This window comes from Rosa rugosa, chromosome 1 (assembly GCF_958449725.1).
Source record: "Rosa rugosa chromosome 1, drRosRugo1.1, whole genome shotgun sequence".
In the NCBI taxonomy this organism is placed as follows: Eukaryota; Viridiplantae; Streptophyta; class Magnoliopsida; order Rosales; family Rosaceae; genus Rosa; species Rosa rugosa.
The window spans coordinates 53,110,457-53,135,858 of NC_084820.1; the positions used below are offsets into that span (position 1 = coordinate 53,110,457).

General features: G+C 39.3%; 1 protein-coding gene, 1 long non-coding RNA gene and 1 pseudogene across 2 annotated transcripts; 1 reads left to right on the top strand and 2 right to left on the bottom strand.

Annotated features, from left to right (window-relative positions):
* Positions 1–1,563: 1,563 nt before the first annotated feature.
* LOC133725433 (uncharacterized) lies at positions 1,564–2,020 on the bottom strand. Its single transcript, XR_009854446.1, has 2 exons — positions 1,884–2,020; positions 1,564–1,829 (listed from the first exon to the last, which is right to left on the bottom strand). It is a non-coding gene; the product is annotated as an uncharacterized LOC133725433 (long non-coding RNA).
* A 445-nt stretch (positions 2,021–2,465) lies between these two features.
* On the top strand, positions 2,466–4,205 carry LOC133725432 (uncharacterized). The gene is made up of 2 exons (XM_062152693.1): positions 2,466–2,538; positions 3,178–4,205. Exon 2 carries the CDS (start codon positions 3,178–3,180, stop codon positions 4,144–4,146), a length of 969 nt encoding a protein of 322 aa, XP_062008677.1. The 5' UTR covers positions 2,466–2,538; the 3' UTR covers positions 4,147–4,205.
* A 6,352-nt stretch (positions 4,206–10,557) lies between these two features.
* On the bottom strand, positions 10,558–23,561 carry LOC133730416 (inorganic pyrophosphatase 1-like; annotated as a pseudogene).
* Between the last annotated feature and the right edge of the window lie 1,841 nt (positions 23,562–25,402).

The window sequence follows — 25,402 nt, forward strand, 5'->3', positions numbered from 1 at the left end:
AAGATCAACTTGGATTCGGTTTTGAAGTAGTCAGAGACTCAGAGAGGAGGAACTGAACCCAACTACATCTCAAACTCGACAGCGTCCTTTATCCGCAAATCCGATCAGATACAAGCCCAGAGTCCCATTGGCGTAGCGGTTCCAACCATGAAGATCCAGAAACAACAATGGGGAGTCGAAAAATACTTTCCTGAAGAAATCATAGACAAAATCCTGTTGAAGTTGCCAGTCAAAGACGTAATCAGATGCAGCGCCGTGTGCAAGTTATGGAACCCTCTCATCAAAGACCCTAACTTCATTCAAACCCACCTCAAGAACCAAACCGACGACGGAGTTTCGAAGCTCCTCCTACTCATCTCCTGCGAATCAGACGATTTGCATTTGGTCCTTAGCCTCAGCAAGTGCTTGGAAGAGTCTTAGGGGGGTGTATTCAATTGAGAGTTTGTAGGATTTTTTTGGACTTTAAAATCCTGATGTATTCAATCAAGATTTGAAAATATCCATCGAAATCTGGAGATATTCAAAACTCTAAAGATTCTCAAGGATTTTATTGAATGTTGGATTATGGAGGATTTTTAGGGCCTAGGTATAAATACAAATCCATTGAGAAATCTGCTCGCCTCCATCAAGATTTGCAGAAGATGAAGAGAAATCACTAGACGACCTGCGAGATGTGGATATGCGACCGAAAACTCGAACTTCACACATTAATTTTCAAAGCGGAGCTCCACTCTGGATAGGATCTGTATATATATATATATATATATACAGTCCGGCTACACTAAGGATGTCCTTAGTTTTTCTTAGGTACGAATTTCCAGTTTTCACCCACTTTCCGATCAAATTTTCACATCTTAACCGTTCAGTTTTTAGGTCCTAATGTATAGATCACCTCTGCAAAATTTCAGCCAAATTGGTGATCATTAAGGCATCCAAAACTGCAAATTACAACAATGTAAACGAACGGTTCCGGTTCGACAGATTCGGTTCGTTCGTGTAAATTGCAGTTTTGGACGCCTTAACGATCACCAAATTGGCTGAAATTTTGCAGAGGTGATCCATACATTAGGACCTAAAAATTGAACGGTTAAGATGTGAAAATGTGATCGGAAAGTGGGTGAAAACAGTAAATCCGTTCCATAAGAAAAACTAAGGACATCCTTACCTGAGAAAAATCCTATATATATATATATATATATATATATGAGCCAACTTCTTGCCCCAGTAGAATTAATAGATAGTACGTCTGCCAATGGAAGTGTTCCGTACATGAAAAAATAGGATCTATATATATATATATATATATATATATATATTGTTAAAGGAAAAACATATTGTGTGCCTTCATCAAAGCAACTGACGGAGAGGGAATCAAGGAATCAATGATTACCATCAATCAGCACAATTACGGATCAATCAGCATTTAGTATCATTAATGTAATCGATATTTCCGTTGTAATTCTATCCCTATATAAAGGGACTATGAAATGAAATGAGTAGACCAATTCCAATTGGCATTTTACTTTAACACGTTATCAGCACGCTCAGAGCAAATAGCCAATAAAAAAAAAAAAAATCTTAATTTTCTAGTTTTCTTTCTAAACGAAAAGAAACAAACCCTAGAAGAAAACAATATTTTCTTCTGTTTCTGCCGCCACCAACAACCAAAAAAAAATAATTAAAAAAAATCTCTTCCCAGCAGCAGCAGATCGACCACGTCCAGAACCAGACCCGATCTCGATCTCGACCTCACCGGCATTCATCTTCAGACGACCAGCAGGTTTTTTCGGCGATCCGATCTGCACCTGCTTCTCACACTCCGACCCGACCTGCATCAGCAGCCCCGTGCCCCCGCACTGCATCGCCGCCTGCAATACACCGACCTGCACAACCCAGCAGCAGCCTGCCTTCAGTTCCCGGCATCGCTGCCTCTAGCCCAGCGCCACCGGCCTCCAGCCCACAGGCCACACCTAAGCCCAGTCGGTCGCCTACTGCTCTGATCTCACCACCGCTGCCGGACAGCCAGATCGATCTTCCGGACTACAGCCCCGCTTGCGCCGATCCCAGCGCTCGCCTAGCCGCTGCCTAGCCTCGCACGGCCCCTGCCCACCTTGACTCGCCGCTGCCTATCTGTAAACCAGAAAAAAACACGCAGCAGAAATCCAGAGGAAGAAGACGCGAAAAGGAAGAAGAAAAGAAAAAAAAGAAAGAGAAAAAAAAAAGGTCTGACCCGGCCCAAAGAAAAGGACCCGGCCTAACAAAAAAAAAAAAAAAAAAGAAGCAGGCCTTGAAGCCCAGAAAAAAGAGGAACAGACAAAGAAAACAAGGCCCCTGTGGCCCAGAAAAGAAGACAGAAAAAAAAAGGCCCAAAGAGACCCGGCCCAGAGAAAAAAAATAAAACAAACGTAAAAAAAAAATAAGGCCTACTGCTGAAAAGAAAAGAAAGCGGCCCAGTTTTTTTTTTCTCAAGCACAAAAACATCGCTACGCACGCCTGCATCAACACGCGCGTGCGCTAGGATTGTTTTATCGAAATCAAGTATGTTTTCTTTATTTTTTTTTTTTTAACCAAGCATGTGAATTTGATTTATCTTTTCTATTTTTAAGCATGCTTTAGATTTTATTATATACGCTTTTATTATAAAATTCTCGAGCATGTTTAGTTAGATTATATTAATCATTTTAAGCATGTTTTGTTATTTATGTTTTATATGATTATTTTTAAGCATGATTTAGAATTATGTTTAAGCATGCTTTATGTTTTATTGCTTATGTTTTATTTTATTTTACACTTATATAAATTGTGCCTACGCATGCTTTATATTATGCTATTATTTACATTTTATTTTATGCATGATATATTATTGCTATTATTATGTGTAGTATATAATTTGTTGTATATTTGTGAAATTTGAGCATGAAGCTTATTTTTATATGATATATTTAAATGTACTATGATTATTTTTAATGCAACATATCAATACCGTTTGGCCATGATAATGAAAATTCATGCGCATTATACACTCACTTACTGTGATAAAGTATTTTCACATAGCATCGAAAAAAAATGTGACCATTACGAATCTTGGTCTTGAAATCTAATTCATACGTTTGGAAAATAATTCACGTGGATGTCTTTATGACTGCGTAATTTATTTCTTCTCTCTTGTTTATGTAGATGGCTGATCCAACTCGACCTGAGTTTGACATTTTGGACTCAGAAGGACTTGAGTACCATCGTTGGGTTTCCGATATGGAAACTGCATTTGTGGCAAAAGACTACACTGCCACCATTACTGACCCCAAAGATGATGAACTATCTAATAAGGTGAAAGCAGATGCCTTAATGTTTCTGAGGCGACATATTGATCCTAGCCTACGCTGGGAGTACCTTCAGTTGAAGACACCCAAAGCACTGTGGGATGCCCTTAAAGGACGTTTTGGGAACATTCACGATACTTTGCTCCCAGGACTGGCTGTTCAGTGGAATGGAATCCGCTTTCTTGACTATAAAAAGGTCAATGACTTCAACAAGGACATGTTGCGCTTAAAGGCACGTCTCAATTTCTGTGGAAGGGAAATCACAGAAGATGATATGATCTACAAGACTCTTACCACCTTTCCTAATTCAGCTTTTATACTAGCGAACCAGTATCAGTTGGATTATGACAACAAAAGAATCACAACCTTCAATAAGTTGATAAGCCTACTGCAAGTGGCTGAGAGACAAAATAAGATTCTCTTGAATAACAATGCCAGGCCCACTGGGACAAAGAAAATTCCCGAGGCTAATTATGGAAAAATGAAAGGTGGAAATAACTCCAATGCAAGGGGGTTTAGACGTGCTGATCCCTACCCACGTGGCAACAATGCACCACGTGGAAAGGGACATGGGGATCATGGAAACAAGATGCCAAAGGAAAGAGTTGACAATGAACCATGCTATAGGTGTGGATTCATTGGGCATTGGTACAAGAACTGCCAAAACAGAGTAGCAGCCAATTACAAGAGGTATAGAGAGTCTAAAGAACAAGAGGCTCACTATATGGAAGAAGGAGGTCATGACCTAGACGTCAACCTTACAATTGCAGACTTCAATGGCAAAGAGGAACTTGCTAAGTCAATGGATGCTCTCAATCTTGACTGATCTGCTTTATTCATTTTATTTTCCAAAGACAGTTGTGAAGGCATAATGCCTCATTTTTAATTAGACTACTACTTGGTCTTAAAGTTTATTTCAATACTGGTTTGATGAATTAGAACAAGACCTTAATTTGATCATCGTTGGCTTATTAATAAATTTTGAATTTTATTCTGAAGCACTGAATTTATTCAAATTTATTTACTATACACATATTTACATGGTTCGAAATAGCATTATAAAGATGTAAAGCAATACATCTAGAGAAAAATTATTAGAATGAAAAGATTATCATTCTACTAAAATAGAAATACTCTAAAGAATATGAGATATATTTAAAGAAGCTCTATATGCACCAAGAGCTAATCGAACCTTGTTAAGTATCAAAGATATTCATGCCAACGATTATCATGTAAAAACAAACTGTGAGAATGGAACTGAATACTTTTATATTACCTCTAATGAATGTGGAAGGAAACGCATTTTAGAGAAACTTATGAGTCAATCTAGTGGACTGTACCTCACTACGATTCGGATCATTGAATCCTATGCTGTCACCAACAATGAAATGTGGGACACTGACTCATACAGGCTTTGGCATGACCGCCTAGGGCACCCCGGTCGTGACATGATGATCCGTATTTTAAAGAACTCATATGGACATCCCTTCTTTCGAGTGAAACATAAAATGGGACAAAAATCCGTCACACTGCAAGGTGTCGGTTCTAGTATTGCTCAAATGCAGTCATTGCCTTCTGAAGTACCAGAAGCACTACCTCCCTCCCATTATGCCTCATTGACTATTTCAAAGGCATATCACTCGTTTTGCAAAGCCTGCTCTTTAGCAAAAACAGGATCGAGACCTTCCTATGCTAAAGATACAAAACAAAACATTCCATTCTTACAAAGGATACAAGGAGATATCTGTGGACCTATCCATCCAGAATGCGGACCATTTTAAGTACTTTATGGTTCTGGTGGATACTTCGACACACTGGTCACATGTCGCTTTAGTGTCCACAAGAAATGCTGCAAAACTCCTAGCATAGATTATACGTTTAAGGGCTCACCACCCTGATCACCCTATCAAGTCTATAAGGCTTGATAATGCTGGAGAGTTTACATCAAAAGCATTTGATGATTATTGCATATCTATTTGGATCGATGTAGAGCATCCTGTACCCCATGTGCATACACAAAATGGTCTCGCAGAAGCCACCATCAAAAGGCTACAGATGGTGGCTAGGGCATTGGTTATGCGCACCAACCTGCCTATATCTGCATGGGGTTATGCAATATTGCACGCAGCTTTACTTATTCGTTTAAGACCCACAGCTAGCCAACCATTTTCTGCGTACCAGTTGGTAACTGGATATGAGCCTGACATTTCACACTTACGCATATTTGGTTGAGCAGTATATGTGCCTATTGCGCCCCCACAGCGCACCAGAATGGGTCATCAGAGACGATTAAGTATTTATGTTGGATACGAATCCCCAACAACTATCCGCTATTTGGAAACCCTTGACAGGCGATCTCTTTACCGCTAGATTTGCGGTTTGTCACTTTGATGAGACAGTCTTCCCGTCGTTAGGGGGAGATAGGAAAAAGGATTTTCCAAGGGAACGACAGGAATTGTCGTGGTTTGTCCCCACTCTGTCTCATTTTGATCCCCGCACTTCACAAAGTGAAAGTGAAGTGAAAAGAATAATCGATCTTCAGAACGTAGCAGATTCGATGCCTGATGCGTTTACTGATATCGTAAAAGTGACGAGATCACATATACCAGCTGCAAATGTGTCTGCAAGGTTAGAAGTCCCCAACAAGGGGCACGGTGCCGCAGATAGAGGCACTGCAACCACACTTAGTGGAGGTGTGGTTGAGGCCGTGGCTCCCCAAGGAAGAGGGGGAGGCCACTTGGTTCGATTGACACTCACCCAAGGAAGAAGAGGGTGAGTAAGGCACAAACCAATCATCAATGTACAGAATCCCTCTCATGAGATTGTCTCTGATTATAGTTATGTCCATGAATCAATACTGGAGGACGCTCCGATGTTAAAAATGATTCCAGAGAACAAAGAAATCTCAAAGGATTATGAGAGTGCGTATGAGTTGATAGAAAGATCTTCCATACACATTGATGATATATACTGTCGCTCAAGGAATCATAGAGCACGATGATATCGAACCACGCTCTGTTGCAAAATGTCAGCAAAGAGCAGATTGGCCTAAATGGAAAGAAGCAATCCAGGCAGAATTAGATTCTCTGACAAAGAGACAGGTATTTGGTCCGGTAGTGCTAACCCCACCAAGTGTAAAGCCTGTAGGACATAAATGGGTCTTTATCAGAAAGCGTAATGAGAAGAATGAAGTCCTGAGGTACAAGGCTCGCCTTGTGGCGCAAGGTTTCTCACAACGCCCTGGAATTGACTACGAGGAGACATACTCTCCCGTAATGGACGTTATAACGTTCCGCTACTTAGTTAGCTTAGTAGTTTCCAAAGGACTGGAAATGCAGCTCATAGATGTGGTTACTGCATATCTCTATGGGGATCTAGATTCAGAGATATATATGAAAGTGCCTGATGGCCTTACATTACCCAAGTCAAGTGACTCTAAACCACGGAGTGCGTTTGTAATTAAACGCTCACTTTACGGATTAAAACAATCCAGACGGACATGGTATACCCGTCTAAGTGACTACTTGATTGGGAAGGGATATAAGAACGATGAATTATGCCCCTGCGTATTCATAAAGAAAACAAGTTCCGGATTTGCAACTGTAGCTGTATATGTCGATGATATGAACATAACAGGTACTCTTGATGAAATAAGAGAAACCGCGAGCTACTTGAAATCTGAATTTGAGATGAAGGATCTTGGGAAAACTCGATCCTATCTAGGCCTTGAACTAGAACACCGAGTTTGTGGAATACTAATCCACCAGTCTGCATATGTCCAAAAGTCAGGCGATATAACATGGACAAAGCACATCCTGCTAGCACTCCCATGATCGGTCGAAGTTTGGATGCAAGGAAAGATCCATTTCGTCCAAAGGAAGATGACGAAGAAGTGTTGGGAGCTGAAATTCTCTATCTAAGTGCAATAGGCGCATTATTGTACTTAACCCAATGTACTCGACCAGAGATTGCATTCTCAGTGAACTTGTTAGCTAGATTTAGCTCAGCGCCAACGCAGCGTCACTGGAATGGTATCAAGAACATCTTCGATACCTAAAAGGAACCATTGACTTGGGACTGTTCTTTCCCTACAGAGAGACAAGAGGGACCGCAGATGGAACTGGAATCCCTAAAGGAAATGTTGATGGCGAAAGCGCCACTCCCTACACCGAAACGCCAAATGACGTTTTGGTTGGTTTTGCTGATACTGGGTACCTCTCTGACCCACATAAAGGTCGTTCCCAAACTGGTTATGTATTTACCAGTGGGAACACGACGATATCTTAGAGATCAACCAAGCAAACCCTTGTGGCTACCTTCTCGAACCACTCAGAGATCATTACTCTACATGAGGTGGTTCGTGAGTGTGTATGGTTAAGAGCTATCATCACACATATTCGAGGGACTAGTGGTTTGAGTTCTACCACTAAAGAGCCTACTTGCATTAATAAAGATAATGCAGCTTGCATCGAACAGATGAAGCTAGGGCATATCAAGAGTGATAATACAAAACACATATCACCAAAGTTTTTCTACAATCAGCAACAACAGGCCCTCCTCAAGATTCAAGTGAATCAAGTAAGATCTGAGGAGAATGTGGCAGATTTGTTCACCAAATCATTGCCTGAGGCCATATTTGAGAAACATGTGAAAAGCATAGGAATGTGAAGACTTTCCAAGCTCCCCTGATTAATGTAAGTATCAGGGGGGAGGTGTAGACGTCAGGGGGAGTCTAACACACACATGTCATCCTCAAATGTAAAATGTGCGTTGTGCTCTTTTCCTTCGACCAAGGCGTATTTTTTGTCCCACAGGGTTTTTATTGTTACTTGGCAAGGTTTTTAGTGAGGCAACAACTCATGCACCATTTCGCTTTGACTTGGCACAAGGGGGAGTGTTAAAGGAAAAACATATTGTGTGCCTTCATCAAAGCAACTGACGGAGAGGGAATCAAGGAATCAGTGATTACCATCAATCAGCACAATTACGGATCAATCAGCATTTAGTATCATTAATGTAATCGATATTTCCGTTGTAATTCTATCCCTATATAAAGGGACTATGAAATGAAATGAGTAGACCAATTCCAATTGGCATTTTACTTTAACATATATATATATATATATATATATATATATATATATATATATATATAGAGAGAGAGAGAGAGATGAGCCAACTTCTTGCCCCAGTAGAATTAATAGATAGTACGTCTGCCAATGGAAGTGTTCCGTACATGAAAAATGAAATCTTTATGAGAAAGAGATAGAAAGAACTTAACATTAATATTACTGTTACAAAATGTGGGTATACCAACTGACGTGTTTTGCATATTCATTGAACTTTTGAATGTTTGTTTGATTTTATATTCAACCAGCTACGCATAGTAACTTGATATTCTACTTCCTTTAGCACTTACCCAACTATTGTTTTCTAAGCGTCCTTTATTAAACATTGTTCATGTATTTTTCTTCAATCTGGGCTTGCATGTATATTTTGTCGTCCTCTATTGGTTTGCATTATATGTGTTGCTGTGTTTTTTAAAAACCGGAGATTGTAGTTAGTTTTTAGTTTTTTACTACTTGTGTAGCCTCTAAGTAAGCCTTCTTTACTTGAGGAATTTTTGACCCTATTACAAGTCATCATGCTTTTGTCAACGGTGCGTTTCACTGGGTTCAATACAGCCCCCCACCCCGCCTACTAGGAGGATGATCATGAGCTTACTGTTTCCGTTGTGGCATTGGACATGGTTGATGAATCATTTCGCAATGTCGAGATTCGCCAATGTTTACGAAGCGACTGTCTATCCATGATTTCAAGGTACCATGGTGATCGGGATCAGTGATGGCTTGCCTTATTTAAGATGCAGGGAAACTCTTGCTTTGACTTGTGGGTGATGAAAGAGTACGGTGTGGCCGAATCATGGACTAAATTATTCAATGTGCGTCTGCTAGGATCTCCGGAAGAAGAACCTTGTATCAAGCCATTTGGTTTTACAAAGAGTGGTTAGGTGGTGGTCAGAATGGGTCGTGACGGAAATTAAGTTCAATTCCTTCAAGTCTTATGACCCTAAGGACAAACAGTTTAGAGATTTTGGAAATCCGGGGTATTACTACCTCTTCGATCATGGATTATTTTGTGGAGAGCCTTGTCTTACTTGGCCAAACCAATGTTTTTTCTTACTAAGGAGGGACTCAGAATAATCAACAACATAGAGCCGGCCCTGAATTTTGCAACCTGACACAGCTGCCTCAGGCCACGGATCTCCGGCGAGGCTCCGATCTGGATTTTTCTTAATTTGGCAACACTTTATCTAATTTCTGCCCCAAATGCAGCATTAGTGGTTAGAGCTATTTTTGGTCTCTTAGAATTCCCAAGTTCGATTCTCGCGGGTGTATTTTGCATTCTGACTTGTTTTCTTCTATTTCTTTTGGTAGTTGACTCCTTGTATTCTTCTTTTTACATAAATTATTTTTTATTACATTACTACTTGTTTTCTTTTGCTATTCGGCACTTTTTATTCTCATTATTTTCAACCTTTTTGATAGATTTTATATGTTTATTTGAAAAACAAAAGTCTAAATAGTAGTTTTTAGTTTCATGTGAAACTACATTTTCATTGTGCGGCCTCTAAGAAGTCAGGACCGGCCCTGCAACAACAGCAGCTACTACCAATGCAGCTTGCTTTGCTCTCTGTTTGGACGAAAATATGTATCACCCATTTGGTTTAACCAAAAGTGGTCAAAGTAGTGGGTCTGATTAGTGACAGAATGCTCATATTGGTTCCCCCCTACCTTGAAATTCAGGGATACGCTACTACTTCATGGATTCCTTCCTGGACAGCCTATTTTATTTGGCCAAACAAACCTTAATTCTTTCCAAGTGGGAATCAGAATCAAGTCATCAAAAGTGGCATATGGTGGAATTTCAGGCCAAGTGGTCAGCAAGGAGAAACCCTGCATCTACTTGGGTAGACAAACTTGGCATCAGTGCATCACAGAGAGACCATTATCTCGACTCTTGATGTGCAAAGTGGTTCCCTTCCCTTAACATACGGTTTTTCTTCTTTAATGATCCAATTTTCTTGATCAATTAGAAATCACAAACTTGGAAGGCTAGCTTATTTCTAGACCAAGAAAACAAGGGATTCTCTGAATTTGCAACATTTTGCTAGCTTACTGCAACAATTTTCCAGAAAAATTAAACAATACGAAATGACCATTCTAATCCACTACTGCTAAACTAGGAGAGCTTTAAGGAAGGGCTCATGACCAAAAACAGAGGTGGTCTGTAACACGCAATCAGTCTTATTGAACTGAGCAGCAGCATTCTCTTCGATGGTGATTGTGCGGATCAAGTTTAGCAAGATGTGCTCAAACTCTTCCCCATCAGTCCATCCTTGAATCTCAGCCTTAAGAGTTAGAGTGTTCTGGGAAATCTTATTGAAAAGAGGGAAATTCTTCCTTGGCATCACAAAATCTCCTTCCCTCAGCTTCAAGCTTGGGCAATAATCACCAACTTCATCACCCAAGTAGATCATCATTTTCCTTCCTTCAGTTGAAGCTTGGATTGTCACGCCCTGACTCGAGCTATTCTTATAATCTCGAGTTAAGGTGTGAATCACATCTTAATTATAGAACCAAAATCTCTATAATCAAAATGTGACCAAAATAAATAAATAAATAAATCGTGAACAAACAACTAGATAACAAGATCTCAAAATTCCAGCGGAAACATATATTACATAATCTCTATCATACATAGTACACTAGTACCCATTCTTTATTTGAAACAAACATAAAGAAAACACAAGTTTCACAACCCATTTGACATTATATACATATCGGAACTTCTTGCTCTAGTATCTTGATTCCATACCTGCAAAATCTGTTAAGGGGTGAGCTGACTTGATACACATTTACGCAAGCGTACGTATCATTGTCAAGATAGGGAAGTATTATGCCCAAAGTTTATCGTACCACGGGGATTAGTGGCTAGCCCACAATCCTTGGGTAGTCGGTGCTAAAGTCACTAAGCAAATAAAATAAAGGAAAGTAAAACAAATAAAAATGCTAATCTAAGGCACCAAGCCTTAGCAATGCTCAGCTTTGATTTTCACCAAAGCCTAATCAAAACTAAGAGCCTAGTGATGAATATTTACAATGAGTCGAAATTCAATATTTTGAGAGATGATTTTAGATTAACAAAAAATATAATGAAATGTAAAGCAATTAATAAAAATGCAAATAAATTAATAAAAGTGTAACCAAATAAATGGGAATGTCGGGTGTTAGGGAGGCTCGTTCACCCAAATTCTATGTGTCGGAAGCTAATCTAATGTAGATGCAAATTCCTACTTTGGCGGTAGTCGTATCCAAGGCGGTTCAAGGCTCAAGGACCGAAATTCCCTTTCATGGTATTCCTACTCTGGTTCAAGGGCCGTAGGAACTCACTTGGCATGAATTAGAGCCGGTTCAAGGGTCACTAATTCACATCAAGAGGCGTAGAGATCGAGGAATTAGACTACTAAGCGACCCGCCCGCGCAATCATGCAACGGGTGTAAATCACCATGCTTATAACCCCTTGAATACGAAATTGAAGGTTTCTAGCTTAGGAATTAGAGGGGGTCAAGCCTCTAACTCTGTCCTAAACATGCTCAAAATACACACCCTAGAGTTGACTAGGCTCCTAGACATGCATTTTAACCCAACAAAAATAGATATAAGCATCCATCATATGAAAATTGCATCATTACATTAAATTAAACATCTTTTACACAAAATTTGAGTTAGGGACACAACCCTAACCTCCAACAAGGAAATTACTCACAACTCATAATTATAGACATCAAAATTACAAAATTCAAATACAAAAGAGAAGAGAAGTGTAGGAGAAAACAAGAATAGTCACAAATAGCTAAAAAGCTAGCATGACTAGTTTTGATTTACAACTCCCACAATTACCCAAGTCTTGAATCTTATAGAGGAGAAGTCTTTGATGAATTTTTGAAGCTTTGGGTGAGTAAATCTTTCAAATCCCTAAAATAAAACTAAAGAAAATATGGAAAATGAAGGAGAAGATGATGGGAGAAGAGAATGGGAGCAGCCCAAAGGCTGCCCCCTGTTTTGGTGTAGTGCGGCGCTCTGTCTCCCCGTGCGAATAGAATGGTCTAGCAATATATATGGAGGCGTTGATGCAAAGAAGAGAGAATGATAGATAGGGTCATAGGGTATGGCGTGTGACTGGCTGGGGAGAAAAAGGAAAAGAAGAGAAAGAGCTGGCACGTGGGTTTCCAACTTCCCATTCTTGCTTAATTAACCACAATGTATAATTGAGCCCATTAACTAGGCTAAACGTGCAACTAGGGGTCATCATGGGCCGGGCTAGGGCCGGCCCTACCCTAAATTTTAGGGCTTAGGGTCGGGCCGGGCCGGGCCTAGTCAAAGTCAACAAAATTTAGGGCCGGGTAGGGTCGGGCCAGGGCTTAAATATGCTAACCCTTACCCGCCCGAAAAGCCCGATCCGTTAGGGCCGAAAGGGCCGGGTCGGGCCGGCCCTCAAATAGGGCCGAAATGGGCCAAAAAAAGGCCTTATTTTGTTTAACAAAAAAAAAACATTATTTTTTTCTTCTCAAAATATGGCTTAATGGTATATATTGGTAATAAAAGACTCATTGTTTTTTATTGAACATATTTAATACACACACCGAAGGTGGAAGTCACTGAAATTTTTACCACTACCATATATTCATATACGGACGACATCCAACGGTGCATTTTAAAAAATTCCATTTTGTCCCCCATTTTGCTCATGGAGGATAACAAGCCTAATAAACGAGTTATACTACATTAATAGGCATATAAGGATTATGTGCGATCCAAAAATTTTGAAATGGAAATCGACCAATCTGAAAATTCTCACATGTTTATACAACATTGATAGGTATTGTGTAAAAAAATTAGGCCGATCTGCCATGAATAAGGCGTCCAACGTAGCGGTCAACGCTTTGCACAAGCAAACTTCCCTAAGGGGAGCGGCACCATGCGCGGACAAACGTTGCGGAATTTTGACATCCGTAAGTAGACCCCCTACTCATGAGAGTGTGGGAGCTGAAAGATCGAAAACATTGAATTGCCAAGGACCGGTTAAGAGCATATTTGTTTTATGTTCTATTTAGGGTATTGAGTTGACCGGGTAGATCGAGGTCCAACCGAATGTGGAAATTGTTGAAATTTCTACCACTAACATATATTCATATGCAAACAACATCCAGCGGTTCATTTTAAAAAATTCCATTTCGTCCCCCATTTTTCTCATGGAGGGTAACAAGCCTAATAAACTAGTTATACTACATTACAAGACATATAAGGATTATGTGCGATCCAAAAATTTTGAAATGAAAATCGATCAATCGGAAAATTCTCATATGTTTATACAATAGTGATAGGTATTTTGTAAAGAAATTAGGCCGATCCGCCGTGAATAAGGCACCTAACGGAGCGGTCAACGCTTTGCACAAGCAAACTTCCCTAAGGGGAGCGGCACCATGCGCGGACAAACGTTGCGGAATTTTGACATCCATAAGTAGACCCCCTACCCATGAGAGTGTGGGATCTGAAAGATCGGAAAAAGTGAATTGCCAAGGACCGGTTAAGAGCATATTTGTTTTATGTTCTATTTAGGGTATTGAGTTGACCGGGTAGATCGAGGTCCAACCGAATGTGGAAATTGTTGAAATTTCTACCACTAACATATATTCATATGAAAACAACATCCAGCGGTTCATTTTAAAAAATTCCATTTCGTCCCCCATTTTGCTCATGGAGGGTAACAAGCCTAATAAACTAGTTATACTACATTAATAGGCATATAAGGAGTATGTGCGATCCAAAAATTTTGAAATGAAAATCGATCAATCGGAAAATTCTTATATGTTTATACAATAGTGATAGGTATTGTGTAAAGAAATTAGGCCGATCCGCCGTGAATAAGGCACCTAACGGAGCGGTCAACGCTTTGCACAAGCAAACTTCCCTAAGGGGAGCGGCACCATGCGCGGACAAACGTTGCGGAATTTTGACATCCATAAGTAGACCCCCTACCCATGAGAGTGTGGGAGCTGAAAGATCGAAAAAAGTGAATTGCCAAGGACCGGTTAAGAGCATATTTGTTTTATGTTCTATTTAGGGTATTGAGTTGACCGGGTAGATCGAGGTCCAAACGAAGGCGGAAATTGCTGAAATTTCTACCACTAACATATATTCATATGCAAATAACATCCAGCGGTGCATTTTAAAAAATTCCATTTCGTCCCCCATTTTGCTCATTAAGAAGTTAACATTACATTGATAAAATGGTTTCAACTCGACCAATTGATTATTTTTAGTTATGTTGATTACTTGATTTATTTCAAAATTGGTATTACATGAATATATTGTCCAATTTGAAATAATAGCTTTGTAATTATTACAGTTAATTAGTTAACAGTAATTATTGGTAAATATTAAAATACCCATAAGATTATATTAAAACGGCGGCGTTTTTGCCGAATTAACGGTTAATTCTTTAAAAAAAATTATTTTTTTCTTCTCAAAATATGGCTCAATTTAAAAGACTCATTTCCTAATATGGCAGATTGAAATAATTTTCTACACTTCCATAGTTTTATACATATAACACATGTAATAGAAAATAACAAAAATAAAATATAAATTTTAGGGCCGGGTTAGGGCCGGGCCGGGCCTAGCCCTTACGGGCTCAATCGGGCCGGGCCGTAGGGTAGGGCCGGGCTTTATTTGTGTGACCCATACCCTACCCTAAATAAAAAGGGTCGGGCCGGCCCGCCCTAATGGAAGGGTCGGGCCGGGCGGGCTTAGGGCCCAAGGGCCATATGATGAGGCCTAGGCCTACGTGCAGCACCATACTCTTTCCTAACTTGTTTAATTAATCAATCAATATTGATTAATTAATTAAACAACCACTTTTTACTTCTTCTTCTATTACCATTTTTCTTTTCTTTTCCAAAATCCGAAATTATTCCTTAGTCCCGTCATGATGTCGGATATCACACTTTTGTTGTCATTGACCGGCGTTGACCATTTCGTCATTTTGTCGGGACTCCAATTTCCTTCGATTTTCTCTCGTTTCCGCAATTCCGCTTATTTCCTACACAATAAATAAAAATGAATTAATTACATAATAATTAACTTGAGGATTAACTTATTTCTAGTGTTTTAGATATAATTACATGCATCGAAATGCGTGTAATCACATCCCCACACTTAACTTTGCTTGTCCTCAAGCAAACTAAATTGAATCAAATTCGAAAACCTACTAACTCACAAACATAAAGATAGTGTAGTATTAGCCTTTCCAACCACAACCCTCGGAGAACTAATTATGTATATGACCATGAGGTTGACAAAGCACAACATAAGATTTTTGAATTTGTTAGGCAATTAAGATGCACATGTGAGAAATGCTAAAGTATATTCATGTATTGACCATGTGTCAAATCAATCCACCACAATCAAATAGGCATATAGAAGACCCGATATAACCCACTAAACTCACAAAGGTTCACTAAATATTACCACTCAAGTGTTTAGGGGCTATATGTGTTTCACTCAAAAAAACAATTTCACAACATGCGTCGCCATAGGCTTGCTCTTCGATCTCATCTCCGCTAGGTAACCCACAACATTTAAGATTAAGAGGTCTTTTATTTGGTTGTAATTGGGCTAAGGGCGAGTGGCTATAAGAAATGAAGGATAAGGAAATACAAAGTCCATAGAAATCGATGAAGCAACTCTCTCTTGTAGAGATTTAAGACTTTTGCTTTCAAATGCTAAGTCACTCACTCTAATCCCAATGTACAACCCACTAACTAAACTACGTAATACTTTCCTTTTTTACTTTTTTGAACCTTTTTTTTTTCTTCTCCTTTTGTACTTTTCTTTTCCTTGAACTTTCTTTTTATTTTCACAACTTCTTCTTTTTTTTTTCTTTTTTTTCGGAACTCTTTCGAAACTTTCTTTTCTATACAAAATCACTCACCCCCACACTTATTCTTTTGTAACCTCACACTTTTGACTTTTCTTTTCTTTTGAAGCACTCAAACATAAAATCATTCTCTCGAATCGCTTCACCAACTACCATGGAAGGGTAGGATATAAGTGTATAGGCTAGGTAGGAATTTGTGGTGCAAATGAATAAAAAGGCTAAATAAAATAAATAGGCTCAAAGTGGCAATCTAGTGGTAAATATTTTTGGGCACATGCTTCTTTGGCCATGGTGGTATTAACCTAATTGCCTCAATCATTTCTATCATGTCGCAAGCTAAAAGTAGCCTCAAGAGGTCTCAAGCAAGTTCTAGATACGCAATGTCATGAAATTGTACATACATGAAAGAATAAGTGAATGAACGATGCATACACTATAGATATAGGCACAAAAGCTCACAAATAAGGGCATGCAAGTCAATCAAATCATCTATATGCTTCTCTAATTATGATGAACCAACCTAACCATAGGCTATGTGCACACATATAGTCAAGCATAGATCACATATACACTTAATCACAAAACAAATTCAAAGTCCTAGATCATGCTTAATCTATCCACAATCTTAACAAGTTAAGTCCATGTCTCGTCATTGGGGTTGGAAAAGACATTAACCACTAAAATATAATTACATAAAGCTAATCTAATTTTTTTTTTCATAGGCGCCCAAGCCCTCACCCCCACACTTAAAATCAACATTGTCCTCAATGTTGCAAAGTGAGCTCGAAAGCTAAATCCACGTTGAATTTAGGCATGAGAGTGAAGTCTGGGCGAAGGCACAAAAACTAACTATGAAAATGAAAATCTAAATGCGGAGAAAAGATACGGAAAACCCCCTTTGTTGAACCTCCATTGCTCACGACCTTCGGAGAAGACTAAAATAAGACACCAACTTCAAGGCACAAGGCCTTGACTTCCTTAACATATGCTCCATAATAGCTCTAGGTGCTCATATAAAGATCACCTCCATCGAGAAAGATATAATGTCCTTGAGCAATGCATCACACTACAACCACTTCAAAGGATAAGGAAAAGAGTCATCCATTAAGCACATGGCCTTGACCACATCCAACACACCTCAAAAATGCCCATATATTACTATCCATTGAAGAATTGAAGTGCAAGAAGTTCAACCAACCCGAGTGAACAAAACTAGTGAGTGCAGATAACTTTCAGCAATGACCTTTCTGTCTTCAAATGCCCATATCTCATACTCAGAAATAGATAAGTAAGTGAGACTTCATGGAATAGAGAGTAGACTCAGAGAGATTTCTATCCATATAAAGGAAGCCACCTATCTCCAATTGAGATGAAAACTATAGTTGGTCAAAGTTGATGATCTGTCATGAAGTCTTCTGCTGACCCTCAGTCACCAAAACTACAATATCTGAAGCTCCATAGGTGCAAAGAGGGTGAGACCAAATGGATATAAAACTAGAATCATGAAGCTACCTTCTATTAAAATTTCACTGAAAAATAAATTCTGAGTCAAAAATCGTTGGCCTCCAAACTCACTGATCTGTTCTGCAGTTTCTGCTGTGCCCTGTTTCTGGCCCCTGTTGGTTGGAACACCATATCTGAAGCTAGAGAGGCTCAAATCAAAAAATGTTGTACCAATATATAGAGGACATGTGAAGATACATCTCTGAAAAGTTTGGGCTCCAAATAACTTAATATGTAGAGGGTGTAGCTTCCCAAAATCACTCTACAGTAGCTATCTCTGTTCTGACCTCCTTTCATTGACCACTAAGTAACTTGAATTCCAGAGACTTAAAGGGACTGAAATTTGGGCGGTACATTGCAGGCACACAGAGAAATGTCTCCAGAAAAATTCAGCTCAAAATAGAATGTAGATCTGAAATCTTAGTCACCCAAAGTAAACTAAAATTTCTGGATAGAAACTGCTCACTACCAAATTAATTCTCCTTCACATTTCAAACTCCGTACACCTCCATTCCTCCCAAAAATAACCAAAAAGCTTTATTCACTACGAAAACAAACTACTAAAGAAGAAATAGTACCGATGATGTGCTAGAGTTGCCTCCCTAGCGAGCGTTTTGTTTAAGGACTTCATTGCCGGTCCGTAGATTGTGATCTTTGTTAAGGTGGATACTTCTCAAGTGCTACCACCCTATTGTTTGGGGCTAAGGGACTCCTTGACGTGTCATATAGGCAAGACCAAGAGCTACATAAGAATACTCCAATTGGTGGCCAAAAGGGTAGCTTCTTAATCTTCCTCTTCTTCTCGATTTTTCTTCTATGAATCAATCTCCTTGCCTTCTCCTTCTCAAGTGGTGTAGAAATGATGCTCATAGGAACAATAGGTGGTAGAAGCTTTTGAGAGTGATGGGGAAGGGTGAGTGCAAGTGCTCCATTTCCTTTCCAATCCATCACCTCATTGTAGAAACATTGACCACTTAATGGTGGGTTGGGAGGTAAAAGTACCTTGATCCCAATCCTCTCATTAAGAATGTAAGTGCTCAATGTCCTACTCTCCACCTTGGGAAGCTCATGATGGATCACTTTGGATGTGGGAGGAGAGAAAGTCCTCGGCTCTTCAACTTCTTCATCATTACAAGGTATTGAAGGACTATCATCCTCCATGGGAATTTCGGCCTCAATGAATAAGGGATTATGATGTATGGCTTCAAGCTCCGCATCCTCCTCAATGAACAAAGGATTATGGTGTATGACTTTGAACGCCGCATACTCCTCACTAGAAAAGACATCTTCTTCCTCAAAATCATCTTCAAATATCTCCCCTCCATTAGGAAGCTTAGATTTCCAATATTGCACCCATTCCTACGAAGTGTAGTCTCTCACCCCACTTGCATTGAAACTTTCATAACCAAGCTCACTTTCTTGTTCATGAACATCACCATCTCGATCTTGAATAGGAAACTCTTGCTCATGATGCTCATAATATACTTCTTCTCTTGAATTAGGCTCCATTTGGTCAAAGAAAGATTCATGCTCATAAATGGTGAAGGGTGGCTCTTGTGCAAGACTAGCCTTAAGTTGCTCATTGGAATGTATAAGCATCTCTTGAGAAGCTTGCAATCGAGCTTGGGAGGCTTGCAATAGAGCTTGAGAGGCTTGCAATTGAGCTAGTATTTCTTCAAGGGAAGGCTTCCTAGACTCATATGCTTGCTCATGAGGATATGCTTCGGGAACCGTGGTTTCTTGTGAAATCCTAGCTTGGGAGGCTTGCATTTGAGCTAGTAGTCCGTCAACGAATTCCTTCATAGGCTCATAAGCTTGATAACCTCCACCATATAAACTTTCTTGCTCATATCCCCATAGGTCTTCCCATCCATAGTTCCACCGATCCATAGCTCAATGTAATAGAAAATAAGTACCTATGGATTCCCAAGAATGAGATAAGTAACCAAAACATAAAAAGAAAATAGAAAAATAACTACACAAAACATAATAAACTATTTAGATCAACAAATATTCCCTTTTTTTTTTTTTTTTCAAAAGAAACAAAAATATGCTAAAGTGACCTAAAGAACCGATTCACCAAGGGATTAAGGCTATTAAACCCTAATCCCCGGCAACGGCGCCATTGACTTGATACACATTTACGCAAGCGTACGTATCATTGTTAAGATAAGGAAGAATTGTACCCAAGATTATCGTACCATGGGGATTAGTGGCTAACCCACAATCATTGGGTGGTCGGAACTAAAGTCACTAAGCAAACAAAAGCAAAAGAAAAGGAAAATAAATAAAAATGCTAATCTAAGGCACCAAGCCCTAGCAATGCTCGGCTTTGGTTTTCACCAAAGCCTAATCAAAACTAAGAGCCTAGTGGTGGCTATTTACAATGAGGTAGAAATTGTCATTCAAAATTGTGATTGTAATTTTCTAATAACTAAATTGCAAGAATTTAAATGAAAGCCTTAGCTAACAACTAAATTAAATAAAGAAAAGAAAAGTGAGAAATGGAAATTAGGTTACTAGGGTATCCTCCTAACCAAATTCAATGCACAAATATATTCCGACAATGGTCATTCAATTCATAATAGCATCAAGAACCGTACCCAAGGCTTTTCAAGGCTCATGGATCATTAGATTCCTTAAAGGGTATTCCTACTCCGGATCAAGAGCCGTAGAAACTCAATTGGGACAATCTAGAGCCTTGTTAGGGCCTCTAGTTGCACCAAAAGGTGAAGAGTCCTAGAATCAAGGTTCCCAAGCTAGCCAATACGGCAATCGAAATTGGTATTGTAACTAACCATGTTCTAAACTAGTGTCCTAGCCATAAATTAGAGAAGTGATTAGGTCCCCTAACTTGCTCTAGACATGCTCATCTACACATTCAAGAGTTAATCAAGCTCCTAAGCATGCATCTAAGCCAAATATTATAGAATAGAACATATGCTAAACACGAAATTGAAAACCATTAAATCAAAACATATTTATTACATTAAATCCATGCTAGGGCTCAAATCCTAGTTACCAAATACACTACTCACAACCCATCAACAAACCCACAACAAAATTCATCAAATTACAATAAATTAAGAGAGTATAGAGTTGAGAAAAGAGAGAGAAACCAACACTAGTCACAACAACACTAGAGAGTGAGCATGACTAGCTTGGAATTATACTTTCTCTATACCTAAACCCCAAATCTTGGAGAAGATGATGAAAATTGATTGGGTGTGAGATTGTGGTCTTGATGGGTATAGGAGAAGAGAAATAATGGTGGTGGTCTGTTGTGGGAAGAAGGGAAGGAATGGGTCTGATAAAGCTCTTTCCCTTTTTGCGTTGCGGCGATGCCAAGAAGAGAGAATGATAGATAGGTATGGTGAGGTGTCAGCGTGTGACTGGCTGGGGAGAAAAAGGAAAAGAAGAGAAAGTGGTATGGCTCTGGCATGTGGGTTTCCAACTTCCCATTCTTGCTTAATTAACCACAATGTTTAATTGAGCCCATCAACTAGGCTAAACGTGCAACACCATACTCTTTCCTAACTTGTTTAATTAATCAATCAATATTGATTAATTAATTAAACAACCACTTTTTACTTCTTCTTCTATTACCATTTTTCTTTTCTTTTCCAAAAGCCGAAATTATTCCTTAGTCCCGTCATGATGTCGGATATCACACTTTTGTTGTCATTGACCGACGTTGCCCATTTCGTCATTTTGTCGGGACTCCAATTTCCTTCGATTTTCTCTCGTTTCCGCAATTCCGCTTATTTCCTACACAATAAATAAAAATGAATTAATTACATAATAATTAACTTGAGGATTAACTTATTTCTAGTGTTTTAGATATAATTACATGCATCGAAATGCGTGTAATCACGAGCTCAACCAGCGGCTCAGTAGGGACATAAAACTTCCTCATGGATAATTTACCAAAGATAATACCATCATATATTTCAATTATAACATGCATATCAAACAATGATGCAATCCAACTCCATTTATATACCCGTTAATTCATATGTCAGAATACGCAAGCCTACACGTCCCATACCATGTACTTTACAGTTTTGCAACTGTGACTTGAATATCCAAACATATAAATTAATCCCCTGACTCAATCAAATCCCCCAAAACCCCTTTTGCTAGTCATCTTGTCCGAAACATTGATCTCCAAGCCCAAATCACCCAAATATATCGACAATTATACCGCTGATATTCTAAACCTAATTGTGCACCCGGGCTCGCCTGAGTTTGATCCCTACAATGTTGAGACTCAACTACACAAAGAATAATTCCCAAAATCACCAAATAACCATAATTTCTCCCTAACTCCTTTATACTAGATAAATAACAATCTTCATGAAAACATGCACATACATCGATCAGCGTACATTTAGTACATGTAATTCAAATATCATCAAATAAATCATTCAAAAATAATATTAACAAGAATAACATATACACGAAGCACATAAAATCAACATCCAATCATAAAAAGTTTCCCCGAGATCCCCTACCTTATTTCCGATAATCGTGGACAATACAAAATAAAATCAAGCCTCCTAGGTTGTCAAAAAATAGTTTCACCAAATCTGAATTTTCTTTCCACCAATAGAAAGAACTCGTCAAGACGAATCCGTAGGCGAAAACGGATCCTAAATCGGACTTACGGATCAAAAGTTATGATCTACCGAAGTTTTAGAGAGAGAAAGTTAGAGAGAGGAAATGAGGAGAGAGAAGCTCTCTCCGAAAAAATGGGTACGGAAGAATGGGGTGGCTGAGTTCCTATTTATAGGGAGAGAACTGCCACGTGTCAAGACATGAATGGTTGGTTTGGTGCCACTTGTCAACTTCTAAATCAAACACCAACAAGCCCATGCCACTTGTCAAGCTCACAAAGACATGATGCCACCATTTGACATATGTCAATCTGATCTTGCACATGCAAGACACGTTTGGCTGCTGGTACTTGGTCTCCAAGTAATACATATCCACCAATAGCAACGCGCCACATCGCCAATTATTGTAATTTCTATCCAAACTTCAAAATTTTCTTAAAAATAGCTCGGAAACCCGAAAAATTCACCGAAAAATGCCGCGAACTCGTGGCGATGTCTACTTTCCATTTCCAACCTCAAAAACAAAATTTGACTAACTTCAAAATTCGGGATCTCACATGGATTCTCTCAATTATCTTACTCTTGCACATGTTAGGAGGGTAGAGGTTACACCCATGAGGGGAACTGGTGAAATCACAAAAAGGTGAAATCCTAACCTTCCTTTTTCATCAACATAACCTGGGTTAGTGTTGATTTCTGTGAAATATTCCTCCAGACCAAGATGCTTCAAAATCTTGTCAATGAAAAACACATTTGCATCACTCACTATCCTCAAATCACATCCTAAAGCATGAGCTGCTTTAATGGCTGCCATAATTCTGTGATGAATTGGAGTCGTTTTGAGCACCTCCACAATGTCCTCGTAAGTTTTTCCTTGTGAATGAAGCTCCTTCATCATCCTATCCATGAGAGAGTTCCATGGCATGGTGAGGAGGAGTTCATTGAACAAGTCGGTGGCACCCAACCCGTCGACCACCAAATTGTCGCTGTCGCTGTCGATGATGGTATTATCAAAGTCGAAAACCACCACAATTCCGGCCATTTATCAAGAACAAGAAGCACAAAAACAAGCTCTTGGTTTTATATATGAACTGTAGATAGTCTCTAGCGATGCAAGTAGTGGTTGTTGTTGTTAATGCAAATGGACGAAAAAGTGGACGGTATTTATAGGGGGAGAAAGCAAGTCCAGGTCTATAGAGATTAGGAGTCCAATGGAATATTACATGAATAAACGAGGAGACGTTTATGAACAATATTAACGGCTGGAATATAGGAATATTCGAGGGGAATTGAATAAGTATTAAAATGTACTTGTTTAAGGAAAATCAAAATTGGGAGAGAATTGAGTCGTACTTTCATTGATAATAGGAGCCTCTTTATATAGAGGATTACAAGACATAGAATTAGAGTTATACAAGGAAAGATAATCGTACAATTAATCGGATATCTATGAATATCTCCGAGAGTATCTCTAATTCAAAATCCTGTTACAACTAGAAGTAACCTAGAGTTTGGGCCAGACACATATTCTGGATTTACTTGAACACTCCCCTTTGTGTAGCCCAAATGTGGTGCTCCTCTCGTTGTCTCATTAAAAACCTTGCCGAGTAACAAAAACCCAGTGTGACAAAAATAACCTCGGTCGAAGGGGAAAAAGAGCACAACACACCCTTCACGTTTCGAAACCATACATGTAGACATCTCCCCCTGATGTCTTCATCTCCCCCTGATGACTACGGTCATGGGAGTTCGGATAACTTCCGCAAATGATGCTACCAACATGTGTTCTCGAAAGTGAAATTTAGGAAATGACTTAGTGAGCAAGTCTACCATACGGTCCTCAGATCGATCGAAACTAATTCACTTTGATCTTGAGGAGAGTCTGTTCTTGCTGATAATGTTTGGTGTTGTTGCATTTGATATAGCCTTACTTAATTTGCTCAAAACAAGTAGCATTATCCTAAATTCTCGTAGGCTCATCTGTGATAGACTTCAAACCACAATTGTTCGAACATGAGTAATTATGTATCCAATCCATATACATTCATAAAACACTTTGTGAAGAGCAATAATCTCTGCATTGTTCGAAGATATAGCGACTAGGGCCTATTCTGTAGACCTCCAAGATATCGCGGTCTTACCCATGGTGAACACTTAACCAGTTTGGAAATGACTATTGTGTGGGTCAGAGAGATACCCAACATTAGCAAAACCATCTAAAAAACTTATCGTTTTGGGATGGGGATAGAGGACGCGGGCCAGTGTTGGTGGCGTTCCTGGTGTGTGATGGCTCTGAATCCATCGTCTCTCTGTAGGGATAGAACAAGCACATATCAATCGTACATCTCAATTACCGAAAGATATCTTTTACACCAATCCAATGGCGTCGCGTTGGCACAAAGCTATATCTAGCTAACAAGTTCGCTGCAAATGAGATGTCCGGTCTTGCGCATTGAGCTAAGTACAATAATGCGCCTATTGTACTTAAGCATGACACTTTTGCCTTTAACACGTCTTCGTCATCATTCTTTAGACGAAGAGGATCCTTTTCAGGATCATGACTATGGACGATCATGGGAGTGCTTGAAGGCTTGACGTTGTCAAAATGCCTAAGCATCTATCAATACGATGCTTAAGTTCCAAACCGAGACATAATCGTGTTCTCCCAAAATCCTTCATCTCAAACTCGGATTTCAAGTGTTCAGCGGTTTACCTTAACTCTTTAAGGGCTTCTAATGAAGATCATGTCCAACATGAAACGCGATAAAGTCCGAAACTTGTTATGGAAATGCGTGGGCATATCCCTTCCCAATCAATTAGTCACTTTAGTGAGCGTTTCAACCTCTTTGTAAAACGCGCTCCGTGGTCTAGAGCCACTTAACTTGGGTAAATGAAGTTCACCAAGAACCTACATGTATATTCCATATCTAGATCCCTATAGAGATACGTAGTGACCACAT